This window comes from Zingiber officinale, chromosome 4B (genome assembly GCF_018446385.1).
Source record: "Zingiber officinale cultivar Zhangliang chromosome 4B, Zo_v1.1, whole genome shotgun sequence".
In the NCBI taxonomy this organism is placed as follows: Eukaryota; Viridiplantae; Streptophyta; class Magnoliopsida; order Zingiberales; family Zingiberaceae; genus Zingiber; species Zingiber officinale.
Window position 1 is genome coordinate 75,809,934 of NC_055993.1, and position 23,926 is coordinate 75,833,859.

Below are 23,926 nucleotides of genomic sequence, written 5' to 3' on the forward strand. Positions count from 1 at the left end.
CCTCTTGATTGAATCAATCACCAATCAATGATTTAATTGATTTTATTTGGCCGGCCCCTTGCTTGGGCACCAAGCAAGGGTGGCCGGCCCCTTTAAGGAAGGAAAAATAATTTTTGTAAAAAATTTATAAGCTCTTATAAAATTTTACAAACTCTCTTTCAATATTCTAAAGTGGGAGTTAAAAAAGGAAAGTTTTAAAAATTAAAATCATGTTTTAAAATTTAAAACTTCTCTTCTAAAAATTTCTTTTTTTAACATGGTTACAAAAATAGAAAATTTTATTTTTAAAACTTCTTTTCCTTTTTTCTAAAACCATGAGGATGATTAAAAAAGGAAAGTTTTAAAACTTCTAAAACTCTCTATTAAACTATGTGGCCTAATTCAAATAAGGAAAGTTTTATATTTTAAAATTTCTCTTTTAAAACTTATAGTTTTCTAAAAAGAGAAGATTTTAAAAATTTAAAACACCCCTCCGATTTGAATTAGTCATGGTCGGCCCCTACTTGCTTGGTCACCAAGCAAAAGGGCCGGCCCCCATAGAGGAGGATGTGGTCGGCCCTTGCTTGGTCACCAAGCATTGGACCGGCCCCCTTCTTGGACACCAAGATGGACTTATATTCGAATGGACTTGAGGCTTTAATGAGGCTACGACAGGGACCTAGAGGAGAAATTGGTTTTGGCCTTCCGATGAGCTTGAGTATCCCGTGTTCGCCCCGAACACACAACTCAAGTTCATCAACAATAACTTATTCCACTAGAGAGTTATTGTTGCACTGCCGCACCAATCCCAAATTACATTTATGGATTCTTTCTTATCATAAGTGTGTTATTCTCTCTGTGTTTAAGATAACGAATGCCCACTAATTAAGTAAGTTACTGACAACTCACTTAATTAATATCTAAGTCCAAAAGTAGTACCACTCAACCTCATTGTCATGTCGGACTAAGTCCACCTGCAGGGTTTAACATGACAATCCTTATGAGCTCCTCTTGGGGGCATTCTCAACCTAGATAACTAGGATACAGATTCCTTTTATAATCAACAACACACACTATAAGTAATATCATTTCCCAACTTATCGAGCCTATTGATTTATCAAACTAAATCTCACCCTTTGATAAGTTAAAGAAATAAATACTAAATATATGTGCTTGTTATTATATTAGGATTAAGAGCACACACTTCCATAATAACTAAGGTCTAGTTCTTTTATTAAGTCAGTATAAAAAGAACTTACCTAAAATGGTCCTACTCAATACACTTAGAGTGTACTAGTGTAATTTATTAGTCAAGATAAACTAATACATAATTACACTACGACTATTCCAATGGTTTGTTCCTTTGCATCTTAGTTGTGAGCAACTGTTTATAATTTATAAAGAACTGATAACATGATCTTCTGTATGTGACACCACATACCATGTTATCTACAATATGAATTAATTGAACAACTACACTTAACAAATAAAATATAGACATTTGACCAATGTGATTATTTTATTTCAAAAATAAATGTTTACAAAAGCTAGACTTTTAGTATACACTCTAACACAGGCGTCTGGATTCCCTATTTTCTAGCTTTCAATCTACTGCACCCGGGAGTTAGAAACAAGCAATAATATATAAAGTCAAGTCATATTTGACAGTCGCCGAACTGTCCAGTCCTAACTTTGAGTTTCTCTGAAACTCTAGGTTGGACCGATATCTACTGTTCCCTCAACAGAGAACGCATCCTCATCTACTTCTCTTAGAAGAGTTTATCTTTTGTCAAATCGGTCCTCCAGGCCATTTAGACTTTTACTCAGCACCCGAGATCTCAGGACTTTTTGCTAGACATCCGAACCCTAACTCGTCTAATCTTTCGCCTATTAGCCGCGACCCCCAAGACTTTCATATAGTGTCCTCGACCTTAGGATTTTTGATCGACGTCCTCGACTTGCCAAGGTTTCGCCTAGTCTCCCGGACCAAGACTTCTTTGCCTAGTCACAACTAGGATTTTCCACCTACCTAGTGTCCACGAAGATTTCTTTACCTAGTCTCAATTAGAACTTTCCTGCACACTCAATTAAACTTGTTAGAATCACAATAAATCTTAATTTTGAACTCTTAACTATTATCAAAACTTAAGTTAAATTATTTGATACTTCTTGCACTAATATAATATCTCAATCGTCAAATATATTTTACACGAGACCTCTAATATATATTTTCTTAGAAATATATAAATAATTTATCCCCGGTCTTACACGAGACCTCTCATATATATTTTCTTAGAAATATATAAATAGTTTATCCCCGGTCTTTTTTTTTTTTTTAAATGGAGATGGAGTACAGGATATATCTTAAAAAAACAAGGGTGCATTTTCCGTATTCAATTTTTATACAAAAATAAATATACGATGATTGAATTATTTGTGAAGTTAGGATACCGAACTATTAGTGAAGTTGACGCTCCGAGAGGAGCCATCGTATTTCTTGATTTTACTTATGGGCGAACTATAGACCGGACAGTGTATTGATCAGTCGTCTTACTGATACCCTATGTATATAAAACAAAATCAAGAAAGTATTTCCGTGATCCGTACTTTAGGGTGAACAAACAACACAACCAAAATCCCAATCCACTGCAACCCTCGTCTTTTCCTTCTCCACTTCTCCGGCGATTTCTCTCCAGCATCCGGTGACTTTGCCAGTAACCGAGACGAGAGAGAGAGAGAGAGACGATATTTTGATGGGTGCAAGCGGAGATATCAAGGTCCCGGAACGGCGGCCTACGCCTGATCTCGGATCCTCGGAGGGCGACGGCGAAGAGGACCTGCAGAAGCAGCAGCGCTCGGAGATCTACACCTACGATGCGCCTTGGCATATCTACTCGATGAACTGGAGCGTCCGCTCCGACAAGCGTTACCGCCTCGCCGTCGGTAGCCTGCTCGAGGGCTACAGCAACCGGATGGAAATTGTGCAGCTGGACGAGGCGTCCGGCGAGATCCGCTCCGACCCCGCGCTTTCCTTCGACCATCCTTTCCCTCCCACCAAAACCATGTTCGTCCCGGATCGCGAATGCCTCCGTCCGGACCTCCTCGCTACCTCCGCCGACTTCCTCCGCATCTGGCGCATCGCCGAGGACTCCTCCCGCATCGAGCTCGGCTCGCTCCTTAACGGCAACCGTAACTCCGAGTTTTGCGGCCCCATCACGTCCTTCGACTGGAACGACGCGGAGCCCCGCCGCATCGGAACCTCCTCCATCGACACGACATGTACTGTCTGGGACATCGACCGGGAGGCAGTGGATACCCAGCTCATCGCCCACGACAAGGAGGTGTACGACATCGCGTGGGGAGGCGTCGGCGTCTTTGCCTCCGTCTCCGCCGACGGATCCGTCCGCGTCTTCGACCTTCGCGACAAGGAGCACTCCACCATCATATACGAGTCCGCCGACCCCCCTGGCACGCCGCTTGTCCGCCTCGGGTGGAACAAGCAGGACCCTCGTTACATGGCCACCATCATAATGGATAGCGCCAAGGTCGTCGTCCTCGACATTCGCTTCCCTACCTTCCCCGTCGTCGAGCTCCACCGCCACCAGGCCAGCGTCAATGCCATCGCCTGGGCGCCCCACTCCTCCTGCCATATCTGCACAGCTGGCGATGACTCACAGGCCCTGATCTGGGACCTCTCGTCCATGGGAGGTGACCAGGGCAACGTCCAGAAGTCTATGGCGGCGGCGGCTGCCGCTGCTGCTGAGGGTGGCCTCGACCCCATACTTGCCTACACTGCCGGAGCAGAGATCGAACAGCTGCAGTGGTCTTCCTCACAGCCAGACTGGGTAGCCATTGCCTTCTCCACTAAGCTTCAGATCCTGAGAGTTTAATGCAATAAAAACGGAGATTAGAGCAGTAAAAATATTGCCTTTGATGATAAGACGCTGGGTTTTTCAGGATTGAATTAACAGGAAATGTAGCAGAGCACTAGTATTGCTCACCATTTGGCCGGTAAGCAATGAACTGCGCTCTGAATCATTTCATATTCAGTGCCAATGTTTCATTTAATGTCTTATCGTTTTCCTATTTCACTGGTTTTTCCCATTATTTCCTGGCATAATTTCCCTACTATTCGTCGCATCAAAAGAGCAGGCAGATGAATTGTTCTGGGTCCATGTTCTTCGGTTTGCCATTTTCACTTTACTGAATAGTGGTGTTTAAGTTTCTTAGCTATCGAAATCATTAACTCATATAGTCATATTGCAGGTGATGTTTGCCTTGTTTGTGTATGTTTTGGCTTAGTTTTGTAGAACAATTTTTTTAATTCTGGATTTTAGAAGCCAGAGTTATTTTCACTTTTGTTTTAGTTGCTTCTGTTCTCTGTAGAACTAGTTGATTCTGATCTGTGTATAGAACTAGTTGTACATTTTTTTTTTGTTTCTCAAGAGAGACGGTTTAGGCATATTTACGATCTTGGTGGATCATTCGTAGGATTTGTGACGTTGGATGCTGTTACCAAATTGCAATCGATGGAATGGAGCAAATAAAGTTAGGTTTATCTTACGATTTTTACTAACAGAGAACATCTTGTGCTGCATTGTATTCTCGATGTATTTTGGTTTTCATCTCATCTCGTAGAGTAAGACTGCATAGGTTGGGCACGACTTCTTGGTTGGAGTTATTATGTGTTACTTGGAGCATGAGAAGAGTAGGCAGAAATGAAATTGTTTTCTATGTTGCACTAGCTGCTTCTTCAGTTTGCCACTTGCACTTCTGATATATATGGTGTCAATAATCCAAGAGAAGACAAGTTAAAATCAAAATCACTCTTAATTTTTTTAAGAATAAAAGCTCCAAAAATATAGTTCAACCAAGGAAATTACAAGAACGTACGTAGTCATAGATTTCTAGCCGATAAATTCAAGTGCAATCAAGCTTGTAAAGTTAACTACGGTTGGGAGGGAGGCATTGGCTTGATCTTGAATACAGCCCAGTAATCTTCAATATGTCACATTGGAAAGCCTAACAATGTAACGCCAAATCTAAACTCCAACATCTGAGGCAAAACTTGCTACCTCATGTCTCCCTTCTCGACTTCCGAGCTCTAGGAGCAGATGCATCATCAGCTTTCCCGTTCTCTTCTTTCTCCTCGGTGGTTGCTGCAGCATCATTCTCAGCAGCTCTGGCTGGCTTGGTTTCGGAAGCAGTCGGTGCTACTGGTGCCTGTAAAACCCAAGGTTTATGAAGTCAGAATCGTCTAAAGAGAACGCATCAGCTAAATTTTAGTCAGATTGAATCCCTCAACTCACCTGAGGTTGCTTTTTGCCACCAAAGAGAAGCCTGAGTATAACAGTGATAAATACCACTACTGTGGACACCAGGACTCCAATAGTGATGGTAGGTTGTTTCTCTGCCTTCTCAATAACATCCTGTCCGGAAAAAAAAACCATTAAATGTGACAAGGAATAAGGAATGGAAATTCAAGAAATCTAAAGATAATGGTAACATACAATGATTTTGATCTTGTATGGTTCCAAGAAAGGAACGTCCGCAATCTTGTAGAGGACATCAAATATTTTCTTCTGCAATAAAAATGACAGAGTGAGAATACCGTGGTTGATAGGAAGATAGGAGCAACACATGATTTAGTAAATTGATGTTGGTGGAATGGAAACGTTACCTGGAAACCTGAAAGTCCATCTTTAAACTCAGCAGCTGCTTCTTCAGCCTTCTGCTTCTCTTTCTCAACCTCAGACTTGGGCTTCCACGTCTCCAACCGGTATTGTTCGGCAACCTTCTCGTTGCTAGCTATCAAAATGTTGTCAAACAGAATACCATCTTGCATAGTCCATATCTCAATACCAATGGCAGCAATGGGCTCAAAATTGGGCTTGTCAAGTTCATAGTACTCAGGATTATCTATCTCTTGTGGCTTCCAAATACCCTTGTAATTTGGATTGTCAATTAGAGGAGCAGACCATTTCCCCTTGTATGCTGGATTCCTCTTCACGGGTCTTTTCCACTCTCCACATCCAGGTGCTTCTTCACACTTCGGGTTGTCAACCTTGGGTGCTTCCCATTCTCCATCCTCTTCGTCATCCCAGTCCTCTGGCTTTGTGGCTTCAGGGTCATCAACATCCTCAGGTTCATCGTCCAGCCATCCTTCTGGCTTGACAGCTTCCTCATCTTCAATCTCCATTGGTGCTTCTTCATCCCAGTCATCAGGCTTTACTGCATCAGGATCTGGAATTTTAGCTCTCTCATCCCAATCCTCAGGTTTCTTGTCATCAGGGTCAGGTATCATCTTGGGTGGAATAAGAGCTGGCTCAAAATCGTCAGAAGACAAGAAATTTGCTTTTTTCTTCTCTTCGCCATCAATCAAAATTTTCAGCTCATTGTCAGGTTTCAGGATAGCAGTATAAACATGTGAGTTTTTGTCAACTGGTACTGACGGAGGATACTTTAGATGGTGCTCCACAAACTTCCCAGTTTTAGGATTCTTGTGCTGAAGAATGAAGTGCACCTTATTTGTGGACCCACACTTATCAGGTCCAAACATTATGGTATATGGAGACTCATTGTTAAATCCCTTGGGAGTCCATCCAGCTTCCTGTGGACGAAGGTATTTCAGATATGCACCTCCACATTCAAGTCCATTTTGTAACCGAACTTCAAACTGAAGAACAATTGTTCCATCCTTGAGGACAATTGGCTCCTCAAGTTCCTTAACAATGGCATATTTTTGCGCTTGTTGACTGACGAGAAGCCCATAGTCTTCATGACCATCACTCTTCGAGTGTTTCCATGTACCTAGTCAACAAAGTAAAAGTTTGTAAGAAGGATGCATCGGCTACCAAAAGATTATGGAAGGAAATAACTAAAAAACAAAAATTCAGTAAAAAGCACACAATTCCAGGATATATTCCTGTCTACATGAAACTAGCAGTCAGGAGTATTTTGCCCCATGCAAGTATTCTTGTTGTGCCGAGTTGGGGCAACACTTATCCATTTGTTGGCTAGATGTTATGCACAACATAGAATTACAAATGTTTACTTCTGAAACTGATTACAGTAAACTCATCAATACACTGCAACCTGTTAGCAACTAAATTGCTATGAGAGAACCATGACCCAGGTCTGAAAACCCTAGTGTACTTATTGCTTAAAATTTCTAAGTTGTAGGCCACGCTTTCCAAATCTATATTGGAAGAGCAGTCATTCCCAATGTTAGATGAAAAAAATATCAGAGCTATTATCTTAAAGTTTCAATGAGTATCATTCTGTTCCTGAATAACAAGGAATAATTATTAAAACCTCAAATCTAACATGGAATAATATTAAGGAACAGAGTAATGTCTTTCCCACAGTTGTCTATGACAGGACACTATTTAATTAAAGAAATTCACGTTAACCAACTAGATAAAATATACGCAAGGTCATAGAATTAAAAATGTCTCTAGAATTAGAAAAAAAAAAGTATATCACTATTAAGTTATCACACAATGCTTATTAACAACTGTCGCTTTCTTTAAATTTTCGGTGGTTAGTTGTGTTATGATTCCTAGAAAATATAGTAGCACTTGGAAAAGCTGATGTCAAACCCATTCTTGGCTTGGCTGAATAGAATAATGATTCCCACGCTTGAGGTAAAAGTGGTTCCTACACAAGCCAATCAAAATGCGCTGGACAATATTGGAGGTCAATCTATTCAACTAAACATCCTTACCTTGTGCTCCTAATGAGCATAACAGTTAGTATTATTTTATGTAAAAATATGTTTACTGTAACTTTACTTAACCTTTTATAATTTATTTCATCATATTGATTTGTGTGATTAGTATTTTTTATTCAAGATATTATTCTATTTTTCGTTATTAAATGAATTTACTAGATCAAATTGCGGCTGTAAATAACCAAAGGTGTTTGCCATTTTTCTGAAGAAAATTTTGGAACTTACATTTTTCAATCATTCATAAAGCACACTTTGCATGCTACAACTACCCTCCCAGTCAAGTGGATATCATTCTCATAATTTATTCTGATTTATAGCTCTTTAAAATCAAATAAGAGAGCATGTTCGTTTGTTCTTTATTTATATTATTTATGCCTACTCAATTTAAACTATCAAAACACCACACCATGCATGTTAATGGCATTGTATACAACTAACAAAACACCAAACCATCCTTGCTAGTAATGACATTCTATGGTACTAACGGTGAAGCATTAAAACAAAGAAAAGAGACAAAGTATCATATCTCAAAAGAAATACATTTGGATAATTAAATAATGCCTTATGATATACAAACAAGAGAATAATTGGATAACAACCATTTTAACTATGTCATACTTTTAAGCAATCAAGTTAGTTATTTATTTTCAATTTAGAGATTTTCTATCATACCAGAATTGTAAAAAGTTTATCAGTAAGGTTGTCAGCTTTAGTCTAAGTACACTAATAAACAGATATTTTAGTAGTTTCAAAGTCATTGTTTCATGAAACATCCAGAATATAAACACCATATGTCCATTTGTTCAATCAAACAAAATTCCATTACATCAAGTTATGGAACCATCTAGATGCGGTTGATAAAAAAGTAGGTTTCCCATTTAAATTAAAGAAATTACGGAAAATTCAATATTTTCTTTATTTTATTTTCATATTTCATATCATATATTATGAATTAATATATATTACTAATTAATATATATTACTATTACATATATACATATATATTAATATAATATTATATATTATAAATATATATTATAAATATATATTATAAATATATATTATAAATAAATTATTATTTTATAATTAAATAAAATGCAATTATAAAATTTTATATTAGGAATTTCTGATTTGTCATTAATGACTAATTATTTTATGATAAGAATTAGATTGAGAAAATTATGTACTGTGATAAGCTAGTTTGCGTATCAACAAAAGGAAAGCATTTCTTTCTGCAGTGTAGCTTGCCTACTTATTATTAAAAAAAAACAAAATAGGAAATAAATGTTGGACACCCATACAAGAGAATATGATCAGGCTCCTGACACTTGATCAGCACAATATATCATTAGATTTTTCAGAGAGAAACACGATGGCTCCCCAAAACAGCTAAATTAGAAACTGTTACAATTGTGGTTGAGTTTCATAATATCAAATACCAAAAGCTTTACAAAGTAAACAAATCAAAGAAATTTAAACCATTGATATGAACCAATAGATCTGAGCCAATAAAACAATATACTCTATTTAGTGCAGGTAAAAGAAGTGCCAACACAGAATCAGATCCAAGTAAATTTATCAAGCCCAAATGATTAGTTGTTCCTTAGCTATGAACACCGATCGGTGAGACAACTACAAATATAGAATGTCTCGATATAGTCAAACAAAATTAGTAGATTATGTCCATAACAAAACAAGGTGAACCCTTGTTCAACTATCTAGTTTCCTTTTCGTGGAGCAACTAAACAACAATTTAGCCTCCACAAGTGACAGAAAGCTAATGCAGGAGCGTTTGAATTCCACTGCTTTTTATTGTCATAATTAATTTCCACAACTTTCGTTTTTTTTAATCTTTTTTAGATCTATGGAAAGTGATCATAGAATCGGCTACCAATCATGAAAGAAGGAAACATAAATTGAAAGGTAAAATCTTAGCACTGGTAACAGAAAATTTTATTACACGGGAGAACCAAGAACAGATCCAGAAGTAATTTACCTTGGTAATCCGCCTGCTCGGAGACGGTCCATCGAGCCTCGAACGATTCATCAAAGGACTCATAGAACAGCTGGACCAAATAGGCCAAATCAGTCTCTACATCCCGAAATCACCAATAGCTAGAGGGAAAATGCGTGGGGAAAAAAAACTACCGGATCCGACGCCCAAATCTGGAAGAAAAGGGACGCAACCAGCGTCAAGATGAGCGGCGCCGTCAACTTCCTCTCGCCCATTGTGAGGGGAGAGAGAGCGCAGATCGCCAGGTGAACTAGCGAGCGATGGCGGTGATCTCTAAAGACTGAGACGGGAAGACGGACCGAGTCGCTCTTGCTTGCTCTCTTTGCGATCGTGATTCGTGGACGATTAAAAAGAGCACGATCTGACTTGTCTCCGCCAATGACACGAGCGACCACGTCGGTCTGACCAATAGAGTTGCGCCACGTCATTCACAGTATGCGGGACTTTGTTCTGTTAGATCCGCTGTTTGAACCGTTTGATCTGACATCTGGGCTTCAAATAGACGATCATCATAAATGTGACGCGGTTGGATTGCGGAGAATTTTGATTTAAACTATTATAATATAAATAAATATTTAGTGATAATATTGTATATAAGAGTTCCTAACTTTTGAGATTAGTATGTACAAATATTTTCAGTATCAGCAATATTACTAAAAACAACTCCCTCCAATTTTAAAAACCAACAACATGAAAAGTTATAGAAAACATAATTGATACGGGGATAATGGCGCGGTGATAAGGAATGTCCCATTCTGTGAAGGGACAGTGTTACGACGAAGGTCAAAGTCAAGGTCCACTTCCTTATATCATCGGCCGGTTGGGTAATCCTCTTGTCTGACTGGGATAAAGAATGTCCAGTCTGATATTATCATAGCTCGGCCATGCGCCGAGCTTCTGACGCTCATAAGAGTCAAGTATCGGCGAGGCACACGCCGAACGGCCAGCTCGCTCAGACTTTCATCAAACTCGGAACCGGCGAAGCGGAGTCACAACCGAGTAGATTATACTCAGACCAGGCTTCCTACTCAGCATAGCAGCGAAGCTCGGACAGTGGAAGGTTGGCCGAGTTACTCTCTCACTCGGCCCAGTAACAGACAAAAGGAGGATCCGGCGATATCCTTTTAGGAACCAGAGCCACCGACAAACGGCATGGTTGGCGGCATGATCAGGCAGAGGATCGTACGACGAAAGCTTCCACTGTCATGTCAGAGATGTGCTCAACTCGTTAAGATATTGTGTCAAAGACACTTTACTGATAGGTCTTTTCGTGGAAAGCTGTGAGAAGCATGCATGCTTTGGGAAGGATGTACGCACGCTGTGGGAGCCCTATATAAAGAGGTTCAAGCTTCGGCGGAGGTACGCGCACATTAATGTTTCTACTGTTCTTATACTTCTTCACTCTACTGCTTCCACATCGCCGATGATTGACTTGAGCGTCGGAGGGCCAACGTCGGGGAACCCTTCCCTGGCTCGGCACTGATGTGGTTGTGGTTGTAGGCCCACTTTGCTCGGAGTCTTCGCATGGTCAACAAGAGCGCTACATCCCCAGCATCCGTCGACTCCACTTTCGGACAGGATTAAATTTGGCGTCGTTTGGGAACGCAACCTGCATTCGAGCCGAGAAGATGGAGGATGCTGGACGACTTCACGTCTTGACGCTCACCCAAAAGGAGCTAGACATGCTTGTACAGGCTCGAGCGCAAAAGATAATCGAGTAGCAGCAACAAAAGGCGTTGGCCGATCGGCAAGCACAGCAAGCAACCTCAACGGCAAGAGACCGAGCGGCACAAGAGGACCGCCCAGAGCAACTCTCCATCTAGGGGCAAAATAGACTGCCGACCGACACGCATGGAGAGGTACCACCCGCTCTGATACTGTTCCACCGGGCTATGTTCCCGACGTCCTCAGAGATCGCGTAGGCTAATCAGGAGTGAGGATCCTCTTCAGACGAAGCGCCCCTTCGGGATGAGTAAAAAGGCAAGGTGCCCCGAGGTGAAACGTCTCCCGAGCGGATCAACTGCCAATTTGCTGACGCAATATTGTAAGACCCTTTGTCGAGGCACTATGCTCCACTGACGATCGGAGAATACAACGGATCGACCGACCCCGACGATCATCTGGGAATGTTCGACAATGTCGCCACACTTCATCAATATACAGATGGGGTGAAGTGACGAGTCTTCCTCACCATGCTCTCTGACTCAGCACAACGCTGGTTTAGAAGGCTGTCAGACGGATCAATACGAAGCTTCAAGGATTTCCAAACGACCTTTCTACATCATTTCGCGAGCAGCAGGCGCTATCAAAAAACGAGCTTAAGTTTGTTTTCCTTGAAGCAAGGACCGAGAGAAGCTCTCCGAGCGTACATCCAGCGTTTCAATCACGTAGCCATGGATATCCCTTCGGTCTCATCGGAGACCATGATAAATGCATTCATGCAGGGGCTCGTTGAAGGAGACTTCTTCCGATCGCTCATCAGGAAGCCGCCCCGAGACTACGACCACATGCTCAAGAAAGCTAATGAATATATAAATGTGGAAGAAGCTCAGGCAGTAAGAAGGAAGGAGGCGCCAGCTGAACCCTCGGCGCCGACCGAACGCCGACCGCCGAGCAGCCACCAGCCGCTAAGGGGTCCAAGAGCTGAAGGAGTGCAGCCACACCAGGAGGTAAGGGCATATGTTGTACAGCATGTGGCTTCCGAACAGCGGAAGGTGTCGAAGGGCAAGGTATGGATACCTATGTTCTGTTCCTTCCACCAATCGACATCGCACAACATACGTGACTACCGTGGTCTGACGCCAATCACCAAACCAGCTCCGAGAGGCTATCATCGCCGATCACCCTCTGCCGACCGACGACATGGGCATCAATCCGTAGGGCGGCAGGAAGATGCAAGAAGATCACCTGAGCAACAACAGCATCATCAGCGAAGGGAAAGTACTGATTCTTCCCGAGCCTCGTACGAGTGAAACAAGTCATCCGCTCAGGAGGAGGAAAATAGAAGTAATGTTGCTTGGGGAGAAATAAACATCATCGTTGGTAGACCGACCAGCGGCGACTCTAACAGGGCCAGGAAGACATACGCTCAACGCCTGAAAATCCATGCAGTAGGTTGCAGTCTAGAAAAGGCAAACGGGCCCGAAATCAGCTTCGGACCCCGAGACCTCGAGGGAGTAGAGGTCCCTCATGATGACGCCCTTATCATCTAAGCGGTAATCGCAAATTATACCATTCACCGAATTTTTGTTAACACATGGAGCTCGATGAACATAATTTTCAAGAAGGCTTTCGATCAGCTCCAGATTGACCGAGGTGAGTTGTTGCCAATGACGACCCCACTATATGGATTCACTGACAATGAGTTTTTGCCAATCGGTCAAACCAAGTTAGCCATATCGCTCGGAGAAGAGTCGCTCAGGAGGACCAGAACCACGAACTTCATCGTGGTAGACACCCCTCAGCCTACAACGTCATCCTGGGTCGACCGACCCTCAATGAGTTCCGTGTAGTAGTCTCTACCTACTGTCAAAAGATCAAGTTTCCTGTAAACGATCGAGTAGGGGAGGTCAAGGGTGACCAGCTGGCCGCTCGGCACTGCTATGTTGAAATGATCAAAATCGAGGTCAGGTCCGTCCGAAAGACCCCGCGGCTAGAGGTTAGTGTTGTTGCTGAAAAGCCTCCTACTCTAATCTATGAAGAAAAAGAGGAAGTCCAAATCCATCCTCGCCGAGCGGAAGCGACTACCTTTATAGTGGCTGATCTGGAAGCTGAGCAGAAGGCGGAGCTGATCGCCTATCTCCAGCAAAACCATGATGTGTTCGCATGGTCGACCCACGAGCTTTCCAGGATCTCCCCAAGTGTCGCGCAGCAGGAACTTCACGTCCGACCTAGCGCTCGGTCGGTGAAGAAGAGAAAGAGAGACTTCAACGCTGAACAAAACCTGATCATCCAGGCAAAGATAGAGAAGTTGCTGGAGGCTGGCCACATACGGGAGGTTCAATTCCTGAGTTGGCTCGCAAATATCGTGCTGGTCTCCAAGCCGGGCAACAAGTGGCAGGCCTGCATCAACTTCCGCGACCTAAACAAGGCGTGCCCGAATGACTTCTATCCATTGTCGTGGATCGACCAGATGGTGGACTCCACCGCGGGATGCAAATTGATCTGCATGCTCGTACACTAGTACTCCTAGCCTCCCCAATAGTTCTCTCTTTGGGGATAGTATAGGTTCGATTAGGTAGCAAGAGCGAAGAAGAATTCATGAAGAAATTACTGAAAACTCAGCTAAATTTAGTTACCAATTGATTGATATCAGATATCAATCGATTGACACCCTTTTAATCGATCAAAAAGAATGTGAATCAATTCACACGCGTGCCAATCGATTGATCGATCGATTGAACACGCGTGAATCGATCCAGAAAGCTTCTGTTCGTTGGTTCACCCACCCCAATCGATCGTCTGATTGATTGACTAATGCCAATCGATCGATCCGGAATCCTTCTGTAGATAACCCATTGAACTCTAATCGATTGGCTGATCGATTGGTAAATTCCAATCGATTAGCCGATCGATCCAGCAACTTTCTATTAGATTTTTATGAACTTCAATCGATTGACCAATCGATTGGTAACCCTAATCGATCGGTTGATCGATTCAGGAGCTTTCTGTTTGATTCTTGCAACCTTCAATCGATTAACTGATCGATTGGTGACCCCAATCGATCAGCCAATCGATTCAGAAGCTTTCCTTTGAATTCTTGTCACGATCTGTAGTCTGAATCGATTGATTTCTCATGCCAATCGATTGGTAAACATCAATCGATCAGCTGATCGATTCCAGCCTCTTCTGTTCATGAACTTAGGCCTCCCAATCGATCAACTAATCAATTCTAACCTCTTCTGTTCACGAACTTGAGCATCTCAATTGATCAAACCTTACGCCAATCGATTGGTAAACACCAATTGATCAACAAATCGATTCAAGATGATTCTATTCATGAATCCGCGACTCTCAATCGATTGGGAACCTTCCCAATCGATTGATATCAGAAAACCCCTATTTTTTAAACGTGATTTTCTACCATTAAATCGCACCACCAATCTCGTTCTTCACAGATAATGTGAAAAACTCGATTCAAAGGTTAAATTCTAATCTATCCATACTACATTCAACGAATATACATCAATTTCGCTCATCCATATGGAATCGAATGCAAAAATTGATGTATTTGTGCCAAAACATTGAAAATTATCCTTGCGCCTTAAAAACTAATAATAAGTCAAACATCGCTCTGATACTAATTGTAAGATTTGAAATACATCATATATGAACTAGAGGATGTATCTATAATAAGATTTAGCTTCTATCAATCTCTAAAGCTCAATACAAATCGAAACAATAGCACATGAATGACTGACTTGAATTCATCGCAAAGACTAATACTTCTTACTTGTCGCTGGAGTTCCTGTTATTGTGGAAAAGTCTTCTACAGGAGTGGGCAGCGACAATCCTTAGCTTTCTCTTGATGAGGAAGAGAAGTGGTTGAAGAAACTCAAGAACGTGTCCTAATTCATGAGTCTCATCCTTTTTATACCAAGATCATCCTATAGGGATTATCCTCTTTAAAGTTCATCCATCATTAACAGTCCATCAATGTTAATGAATCAGATTTTGGATCTACACATTGAATCCACATCCATTTAATCTAAACTCTCCTTATATGCAATGAAGCATTAGATTACTTAATCGGGTTTAATCACTTTAATGGTAATTAGTTATGTATGTGTGTTAATCAAGTGTGAGCCCAACCTTATAGAGATTAAGTCCACTCATGCGGACTCAATTGGATTAGTCCATCCATATGTACTTAATCCTACAAGATCCTCACCCGCTATCAATTGCAATTGAACTCTACATTGTGTGGTTGAAGAGGTTCCCAACATACACACAAAACTTTTACTCTTCCTTGAAATTGCCTTCTCCAACATTTAAGGTGAGTTAGCTTCACTTTCCCAACCCATTGTTTAATTTGCTACTTGAACAAACCATTGCCAAAGCTAGAGGTTATGATCAATGCCATTGATAAAAGACCACTCCATTCACCTTGCCCTTTGGACTATTACAAAGTAACACCTTTGGTTTGTTATTGAGCCTCAGGCTAGACATATTGAAGAATCCTAAGCAATTAAGGCAGGTAAATCAGATCTCCCAATTCACTCAATAATATATAAGGCTTGAGGAATTATCTTAGCTCACTCCCTCCTAGAGGGCACAATAAGCTTAGATTGTTGGCAGACTCATCAATAAACTAATCTTATTATTTTTATATATTGTGTCTCTTGTGATGGTTGTACGTAGAGGGTGAGTAAAAATTTAGTTTGGTTATTTTAAAATTTTGATTAAAAAATTGATTATTTTGAATGATTCTGTTTAATTTTAAAGCTCCTAATTCGATTAAATTAAATAAATTAAAATTTAACATCACTATAGTGTTGATTTTTTGCACCATTATAGTGTTTATTTTTAAAAATCAACACCAAAAAATTAGTTGTGTTGTTTATTTTTAAAAATTAGCACAAAAATAACTTGTGTTGATTTTTAAATTAGTACCAAAAATCAATTGTGGTTTACTGATTTTCAAAAAAATCAATATCATAGTGATATTGCATAAATTAATTATGGTATCGATTTTTAAAAATAAACATAAAAAATTAATTGTGGTGTTGATTTCTTAAAAAATAAATTAGTTTATATGTTATTGGTTGATTAAAAAAAATTAAGTGGATATGAGTTAATACATATTTGTATCACAATTTTCATATTATTTTTATACAATAAGGTAATTATCTGCCTCCTTTACCATTTTTTTCTTTGTAAACTCAAACAAAGGACATCAACTTTGGAAACGAATTATCCATAAAAAAAAAACAAAAACAAAAACAAAAATCCTATACTAGAATTTAACTTTATAATTTATAACATGTAAAATGTCTAACTTAGAGGGTGTTTAATTAAACTTATTAAAAGCAACTTATAAGCTCGTACAAATTATAAGTTATTTTAGGAGCTTATAAGTTGTTAGGTCTTATTTTAAAAATAAGTTGTTAAAATGTTTGGGTGAACTTACTACAACCAACTTAAAGATATTGATATGTTTGGTATTATAAGATCTTTTTATTAATAAAATTACCAAAAAGGGTATAATACTATTAATAGAGGGTTTTGAGATTTTTATTAATAGAGAGTTTTGGACGAATTTCTGCACCGGGGGAGAGAAAGTTAGAAAGAGGCGTTGACAGAGAAGATGACACAATGTTGGAAGAAAAGTCGGCGGAGATAAAAAGATATTAGACTTATAAAAATTTATGGAGGATAAGATGAGGATTTATAAAATTATATAAGGATATTTTAGAGAAACAAATTATTAAAATAAATTCTTTTTTAAAAAAGTAGGGTCTTCCATACTTTTTAAAAAACAACTTATAAGCTCCAAAATAACTTATTTTGACAGCTTATAAGTTATTTGGAAAACAAATTACCAAACAATTGTAGAGCTTATAAGCTCCAAAATAACTTATAAGTTATTTTAGAGAGTTTATAAGCTCAGCCAAACACCCTCTTAGTCAATTAAATAATATATTTTTTGTATTTTCCTTTTATTTGCTAACATAGCAATCATTTTTGATACGTAATTAATTTAATAGAAAATGATTGTTTACAAGCATGATTGTGAAAACGACAGAAAGTATTTAGCGTAAGATAGCGAATAATATAACTTCCAAACTTTCTTCGTAGAATAAGAGAATCAATATAATAGACAGAAAGTATTTTAAGGATATAAACATGAAAATATTGTTAGATATTTTTAAATATTGGTATATAGATCTTCGATGTTGAGATCTAACAATTAAGTTTGGTTAGTCATTTCGATGATAAATCAATGATTCTAATCGATGGAGCTCGGTATGACGATATGGACTTTGTCCCATTTATACTCTCGACATCACCTTTTGGTTATCGAAGTACCTCTTCGGATAAGAGACATACTCTTCTTGGTATCGTCGTCGCGACCTAATCTCGTTAGTCGTCGAATTATCCCTTCGGGTATCAATATAACCCCTTTGGGTAAACTTATCCCTAAGGATAAGAATATTAAGGTCAAGGTGAAGACTAGACATTATTTCCTTAAGACGATATTGTCCAGTCCAAATACTTACGATTTATTGGCAATCGTCTTCCAAAGGTAGATTCACTATCTTAGAGGCCCCCTTAGTGTCGACCTGACAGATATGGAGGGAGGTAAATGCATGTACACAGGCCATAAGCGCGTGGTGGGATAAATCCCAAGTCGTCAGTTCCTAAGAATCGATGGCAATCGTCTCATAAGATATAACGACTTGCGTCTCGAAATAGGAGCATTCCAAATTTTGAGCCCTGTCAAACTTTTGAAGTCTTGAAACTCTTAACAGAAGAGAGAGAGAAGAGAACCTAAGAGTAGATAATTTACAACTTGGGAATTAAATGAGTTGAGTGGAAGGAATGAGATTGTTTTATAGGGATGAAGAGTTACTCCCAAGAGGCAAAAGGTTTCTTTCAAAAGGTAAAAGGATATGAGATGTGGGGCGAAAAGTTTCTTCTAACCCTCTGTTTGGATAGAGTGAGGGAAGGTTCATTAATGGAAGGAGAAAAGAGGGGAAGGAAGGGAAAGTGAAGGGAAGTAAAGTATTTAACTTCTCCTTATTAGGGAGGGAGGGAAGGTTCATTAACGTAACATGTGTTACTTTGTTTGAGAGAAAAGGAAGATGAATGAAAGCTAAATAGATAAAGTTACAAAAATATCATTACTTTTTAAATTAGACATGTTTCATAATATTAATATTTATTTTATAAATATAAATTAGATATTTTTAATAATAAAATTAATTTTTTATATTATCATTTAAATTAGTTATTTTTTTAATAAAAAATTAATTTTTGTATACTATTCATAATAAAATAATGAATTACCGATAATCAATTAATTAAATGAGAAATAATGAAAATAATGATTTTAGAAATCTTAAATAAAAAAATTTGAAAGATAACGCTGATAACGAGAATTTCTATTCTTTAAAAACACTACAAACATGCATGTGATTAACGACAGGGGTACCGACGGAATCACAACTCCGTCGAAGTTTGCCGACTGAATCTAATTCTGTCGGTATTTGCCGAAGGCTATAGTTTCCATCGGTAATTACCGACGGAATTTGGTTTTCGTCGGTAAATACCGACGGAATTATTAATTCCGTCGGTAATTACCGACGGATTTGGATAATCAGTCGGTAATTACCGACGAAACTAAATTCAATCGGAATGCCGCGCGACGAGATAACGGATTTACAAGATCCGGGTTTAGGGGTTTATGTATTTTCGACGGAATTAATACTCCGTCGGTAAATAGGTACAGTTAATAGGAACGAGTTTTAACGGGTTTTAAATCTAACGGGTGCGGGCGTAAACTTTACCGAGGGAAATCGAATTCCGTCGGTAAACACCGACGGACGTATGTTTCCGTCGGTGGGGTTCCGCATGTACCCGTTAGCTTTTAAATTCGGTAAAGCTAGGCCCGTTAACCAGACGTAATCACCGACGGAATTGTTAAGTCCGTCTGTAATCACCGACGGAATTAGTGTTCCGTCGGTAACTCACAATTTAGGGCACCGATCGACTTAGCTTTCCTCTTCACGCGACCCTCCTTTTTCCTCTGATTTTCTAGCGGCGATTCTCTCAGCGATTTTCCAGCGGTGATCTCTCCAGCAAACTCGTGCCCTCTCCTCCTGTTCACCGCGATCCGGCGATCTCTCAGGTATGCTCCTCTCCTCTCTCCTCTTTGGTTTTCACACGGCCGGCAGCCGCCACGGCCTGCTCGCAGCTCGCGGTCGGCGGCCTGCTCGCGGTCGGTGGCCTGCTCGCAATTGTAGCTGTGCTTTGCTACTGTTCGTAGCTAAGCACATTCAAAACCCTAGAAAATTTTAGTGCTGTGACATCTTTTGATCCATATTGCAATTGTACTTGCATAAACTGTAGTGCTCAACAGGTGTTTGATCGATGCTTCTCAAACAATACAATTTCAACAACATTAAGAGGAATTGAATTGAATAACACATTCTTTTGAAGGAACAACAAAGTTAAGCACACATAAATAGAAAAGATATCATCGATTTTTAGGAACATAGTTCTGATTTGTTTTACTTTCATATATGTATGATTATTTAATTTGATGATGTTATAAGGAATAACATGTTTATAATAGTTTTATTTATTTGCTTTAGTGTAGAGGAGATTTTCAGTAATATGATATGATGATCGTGAGATGAAATTGTGTACATAATTCTTTATTTAAGATTATTTCAAGTGATACAACTTTAATAATGTTTCAAATTATATTCTCTTTAGGTTATAACAATGTATATGAACAAAGCTTGGATGTACAATCGATTAGACAATGATTTTATCAGAGATGATTTTATTGCTGAAGTTGAACAGTTTGTAAACTTTGCTAAAAGTCATCCAGAATGTATGAATGGTGCTGAGTTACGATGTCCGTGCAATCATAAAAAATGTCAAAATAGAGCATTTCGTTATGAAGATACTGTAAAAATGCACATATGTAGAAATAGTTTTGTGCCAAATTACTACAATTGGTATTGTCACGGAGAGCCTTATTTATATGAACCAATTGGGCCATCTGGTGGTTCGTATTCTGGGACTACTGTTACCGCTCCTGAAGCATCAAATAATATTGATATTTCAATGCAATCAATGGTTCAAGATACGATGAATGCAGTTGATTATTCGAATATAGATGAAATATCAACCCCTGAATATCAGCAACTATATGAAATGTTAAATGTTAGTGAAAGAGAAGTGTGGGAAGGCATTCCTTCTGGTCATTCACAACTATCATCTACAGCAAGGTTATTGAATATGAAAGCAGAACATCATTTCTCAGAAAGATGTTACGATGACATTTGTGAATTGATGTCAGAGTTGCTCCCTACTGATAATATAATGACTGATAGCTTCTATGAAACAAAGAAATTGATCAGAGGTTTAGGTTTGCCTGTAGAGAAGATTGATTGTTGTATAAACAATTGCATGATATTTTGGAATGAAGACAGTGATTTGAATGAATGTAAAATCTGTACTCACCCTCGTTTTAAGCATCGTACTCGCATGCCAGGTAAGAAGAGGAAAATATTGCTTGGAAAGTGATGTATTATTTTCCGTTAACTGCTAGACTTCAACGCTTGTATGCATCTGCAGCTACAGCTAGCCACATGTTGTGGCATCATGAGCATGAGCATCAGCACGAAGGAGGTATAATGTGTCATCCTTGTGATTCTCCTGCATGGAAACATCTTGATATTGTGTTTCCTTCCTTTGTAATGGAACCACGAAATGTGAGATTGAGACTTTCTGCAGATGGATTTCAACCATTTGGTCAGTCGGGACAACAATATTCATCTTGGCCAGTTATATTAACACCGTACAATTTACCACCATAGATGTGCATGAAAGATGAATTTATGTTCCTTACCATGCTTATTCCTGGTCCAGCAAATCCAAAAGATAAGATAGATGTTTTCTTGCAACCTCTAATTGCCAGCTTAATGAATTATGGAATGTAGGGTCAATTATTTATGATATTGCAAGTAAAACTAATTTTACATTGCATGCGGCCTTATTATGGACGATCAGTGATTTTTCAGCATACTCAATGTTGTCGGGATGGAGCACGGCTGATAAATTAGCATGCCCACATTGCATGACAGAGTCCGATGCATTTTCATTGCCTTGTAGTGGGAAGGTATCTTGGTTTGATCATCATAAATTTCTACCACTAGATCACCCTTTTAGGCGAAATAAGAAAAATTTTCTAAAGAATGTTGTAATCAGAAAACCTCCCCCAGCAGTCCATGCTTCAGGTGAAGAAATCATTGAACAAATAGATAGTTATGGATTCCTCCCAGTATCTCAGCCTAATTCTGATGAGATAAATAAATATCTTGTGAGGATGTACAAGTGTGGTTGGAAGAAAAAGAGCATATTCTGGGAGCTGCCTTATTGGAAGTATCTACTCATTCGACACAATATAGATGTGATGCATGTTGAGAAAAATTTCTTTGATAATATCTTCAACACTACGATGAATGTACTTGGAAGAACTAAGGATACTGCAAAATCACGTGAGGAATTAAAAGAACTAGTCAACAGACCAGAGTTGCATCAGAATGAAACAACCAATAAGTTTCCAAAAGCTTGTTATACATTGGACAAAGATGGTAAACAAGCTTTATGTAGTTGGTTAAAAGAAATCAAATTTCCAGATGGATATGCTTCGAATATGGCTCAATGCGTTGACATGAACAAATTAAAGATGTTTGGAATGAAGAGTCATGACTGTCATGTGTTCATGCAAAGACTTATTCCAATAGCTTTCCATGATTTACTTCCCAATAATGTTTGGCAAGCACTTACAGAGTTGAGTCTTTTTTTCAGAGATTTGACAACGAGGTGTATTATGACGGTTGATATGATTCAGCTAGAGACTGATATTTCTCTCATACTTTGTAAGTTGGAGCGTATATTTCCACCTAGTTTTTTTTATTCAATAGAACATCTACTGGTACATTTACCATATAAGGCATGAATAGCTGGTCCTGTGCAGTACAGATGGATGTACCCATTTGAAAGGTTTTTGAGAAAATTAAAAAATAATGTTCGTAATAAAGCAAGAGTTGAAGGGTCAATATGTAATGCTTATCTGGTTGAGGAAGCATCTTCTTTTTGCTCTTATTATTTTGCTGATAATGTTAAAACCAGACACCGCAAATGTCCTAAAAATTCCGATGATACTCAGAATATAGATCCATCGATGCTTTCTATTTTCAAATTTTCTGGTAAACCAATGGGTGCATATGTTTCTAGATGGTTAACTCAACAAGAATATCATGCTACAAGAACATACATACTCTTAAACTGTGATGAGGTCAAACCCTACATAAAGTAAGTTAACTTCTCTAATCAAGCTTTTATTTCGTTGTACTTATTTGCTTGATATCCTAATTTTCTAATAATTACCTTCTTTCAAAGCTTATAAGAGCAATAATTATATCATCAAAATCCATCAATGACTGCAAGTGAGGTTGCTGAAAAGTTAGAGACCGAATTTGCATTATGGTTTCAAATATACGTGAGTTAGAGAAATTTTCATAATTCTTTATTAAAATAAGTTCGATCCTAATTTTTCTTATTACTATTTTGATAAGTGAAAGACCGAAGAATATCTAATGTACAAGATGATAGAATATTGAATCTTGCATCTGGACCCCTATGCCAAATAATGGTCTATTCGGGTTACTATGTTAATGGTCTCAAATTCCATGTGAGACAACGAGATTCGCAGAGATTAACTTTTAATTCTGGTGTCTGCGTTAAAGGATCTATCGACACTAATAACACTGAGTTTGATTACTATGGTAGACTTGAGGAAATTATAGAGGTTGAGTATCCTGCATTACCGATAAAAAGGTGTGTATTGTTTAAATGTTCATGGTATGATCCGACCCCAAGAATAGGTATCAGAATACATCCAAATTATAATTTAGTAGAGGTTAATGCAAACAGAATGTTCAATAAGTTTAAACCTTTCATTTTTGCAATACAAGCGGGTCAAGTTGTTTATCTTGAATATCCTACGAAGAGAAGAAGAGCTAGTGAATGATTGTCTATTTGTCGATTGAAGTCTCGTTCTACCATAGAAATGTCGAACACCATTACTGCTCAAAACCATGATGTATTTCAGAATGACAAAGTAGAGAGACATTCGGTTGATTCACAACTCCAATCTACATTACAATTACTTGTAGATAGTAATGCCACTGACGAGGAGATAGATGATGGAGAGAAATCCAGCAGTGAGGATTTTGTTGAACTAACAGAGTCTAGCGACGACGATTTACAAACTGTTAATGTTGAGTAGAAATGCTTCCAGAGTCTAGCATTGATTAAATTTTAGCATTATTATTCATCTAGTAAGTTATGCTTCAATCATGTTTTGTTGCTTATTTATCATGTTATTAAAGATTTATTATGATGTGTTGTAATATGTTTTTGTAGATATAAGGTATCATGGCAGATCTTCCAGCACCACT

At 38.8% G+C, this 23,926-nt stretch overlaps 2 protein-coding genes across 2 annotated transcripts; one reads left to right on the forward strand and one right to left on the reverse strand.

Annotated features, from left to right (window-relative positions):
• Window positions 1-2,574: 2,574 nt before the first annotated feature.
• On the forward strand, window positions 2,575-4,086 carry LOC121975175 (WD repeat-containing protein LWD1-like). Its single transcript, XM_042526635.1, has one exon. The coding sequence runs from the start codon at window positions 2,733-2,735 to the stop codon at window positions 3,867-3,869; it is 1,137 nt and encodes a 378-aa protein (XP_042382569.1). The 5' UTR covers window positions 2,575-2,732; the 3' UTR covers window positions 3,870-4,086.
• Window positions 4,087-4,790: 704 nt separating this feature from the next.
• LOC121975176 (calnexin homolog) lies at window positions 4,791-10,062 on the reverse strand. Its single transcript, XM_042526636.1, has 6 exons — window positions 9,860-10,062; window positions 9,708-9,777; window positions 5,660-6,789; window positions 5,490-5,561; window positions 5,289-5,408; window positions 4,791-5,202 (listed from the first exon to the last, which is right to left on the reverse strand). Exons 1-6 carry the CDS (start codon window positions 9,938-9,940, stop codon window positions 5,056-5,058), a joined length of 1,620 nt encoding a protein of 539 aa, XP_042382570.1. The 5' UTR covers window positions 9,941-10,062; the 3' UTR covers window positions 4,791-5,055.
• Window positions 10,063-23,926: the final 13,864 nt, after the last annotated feature.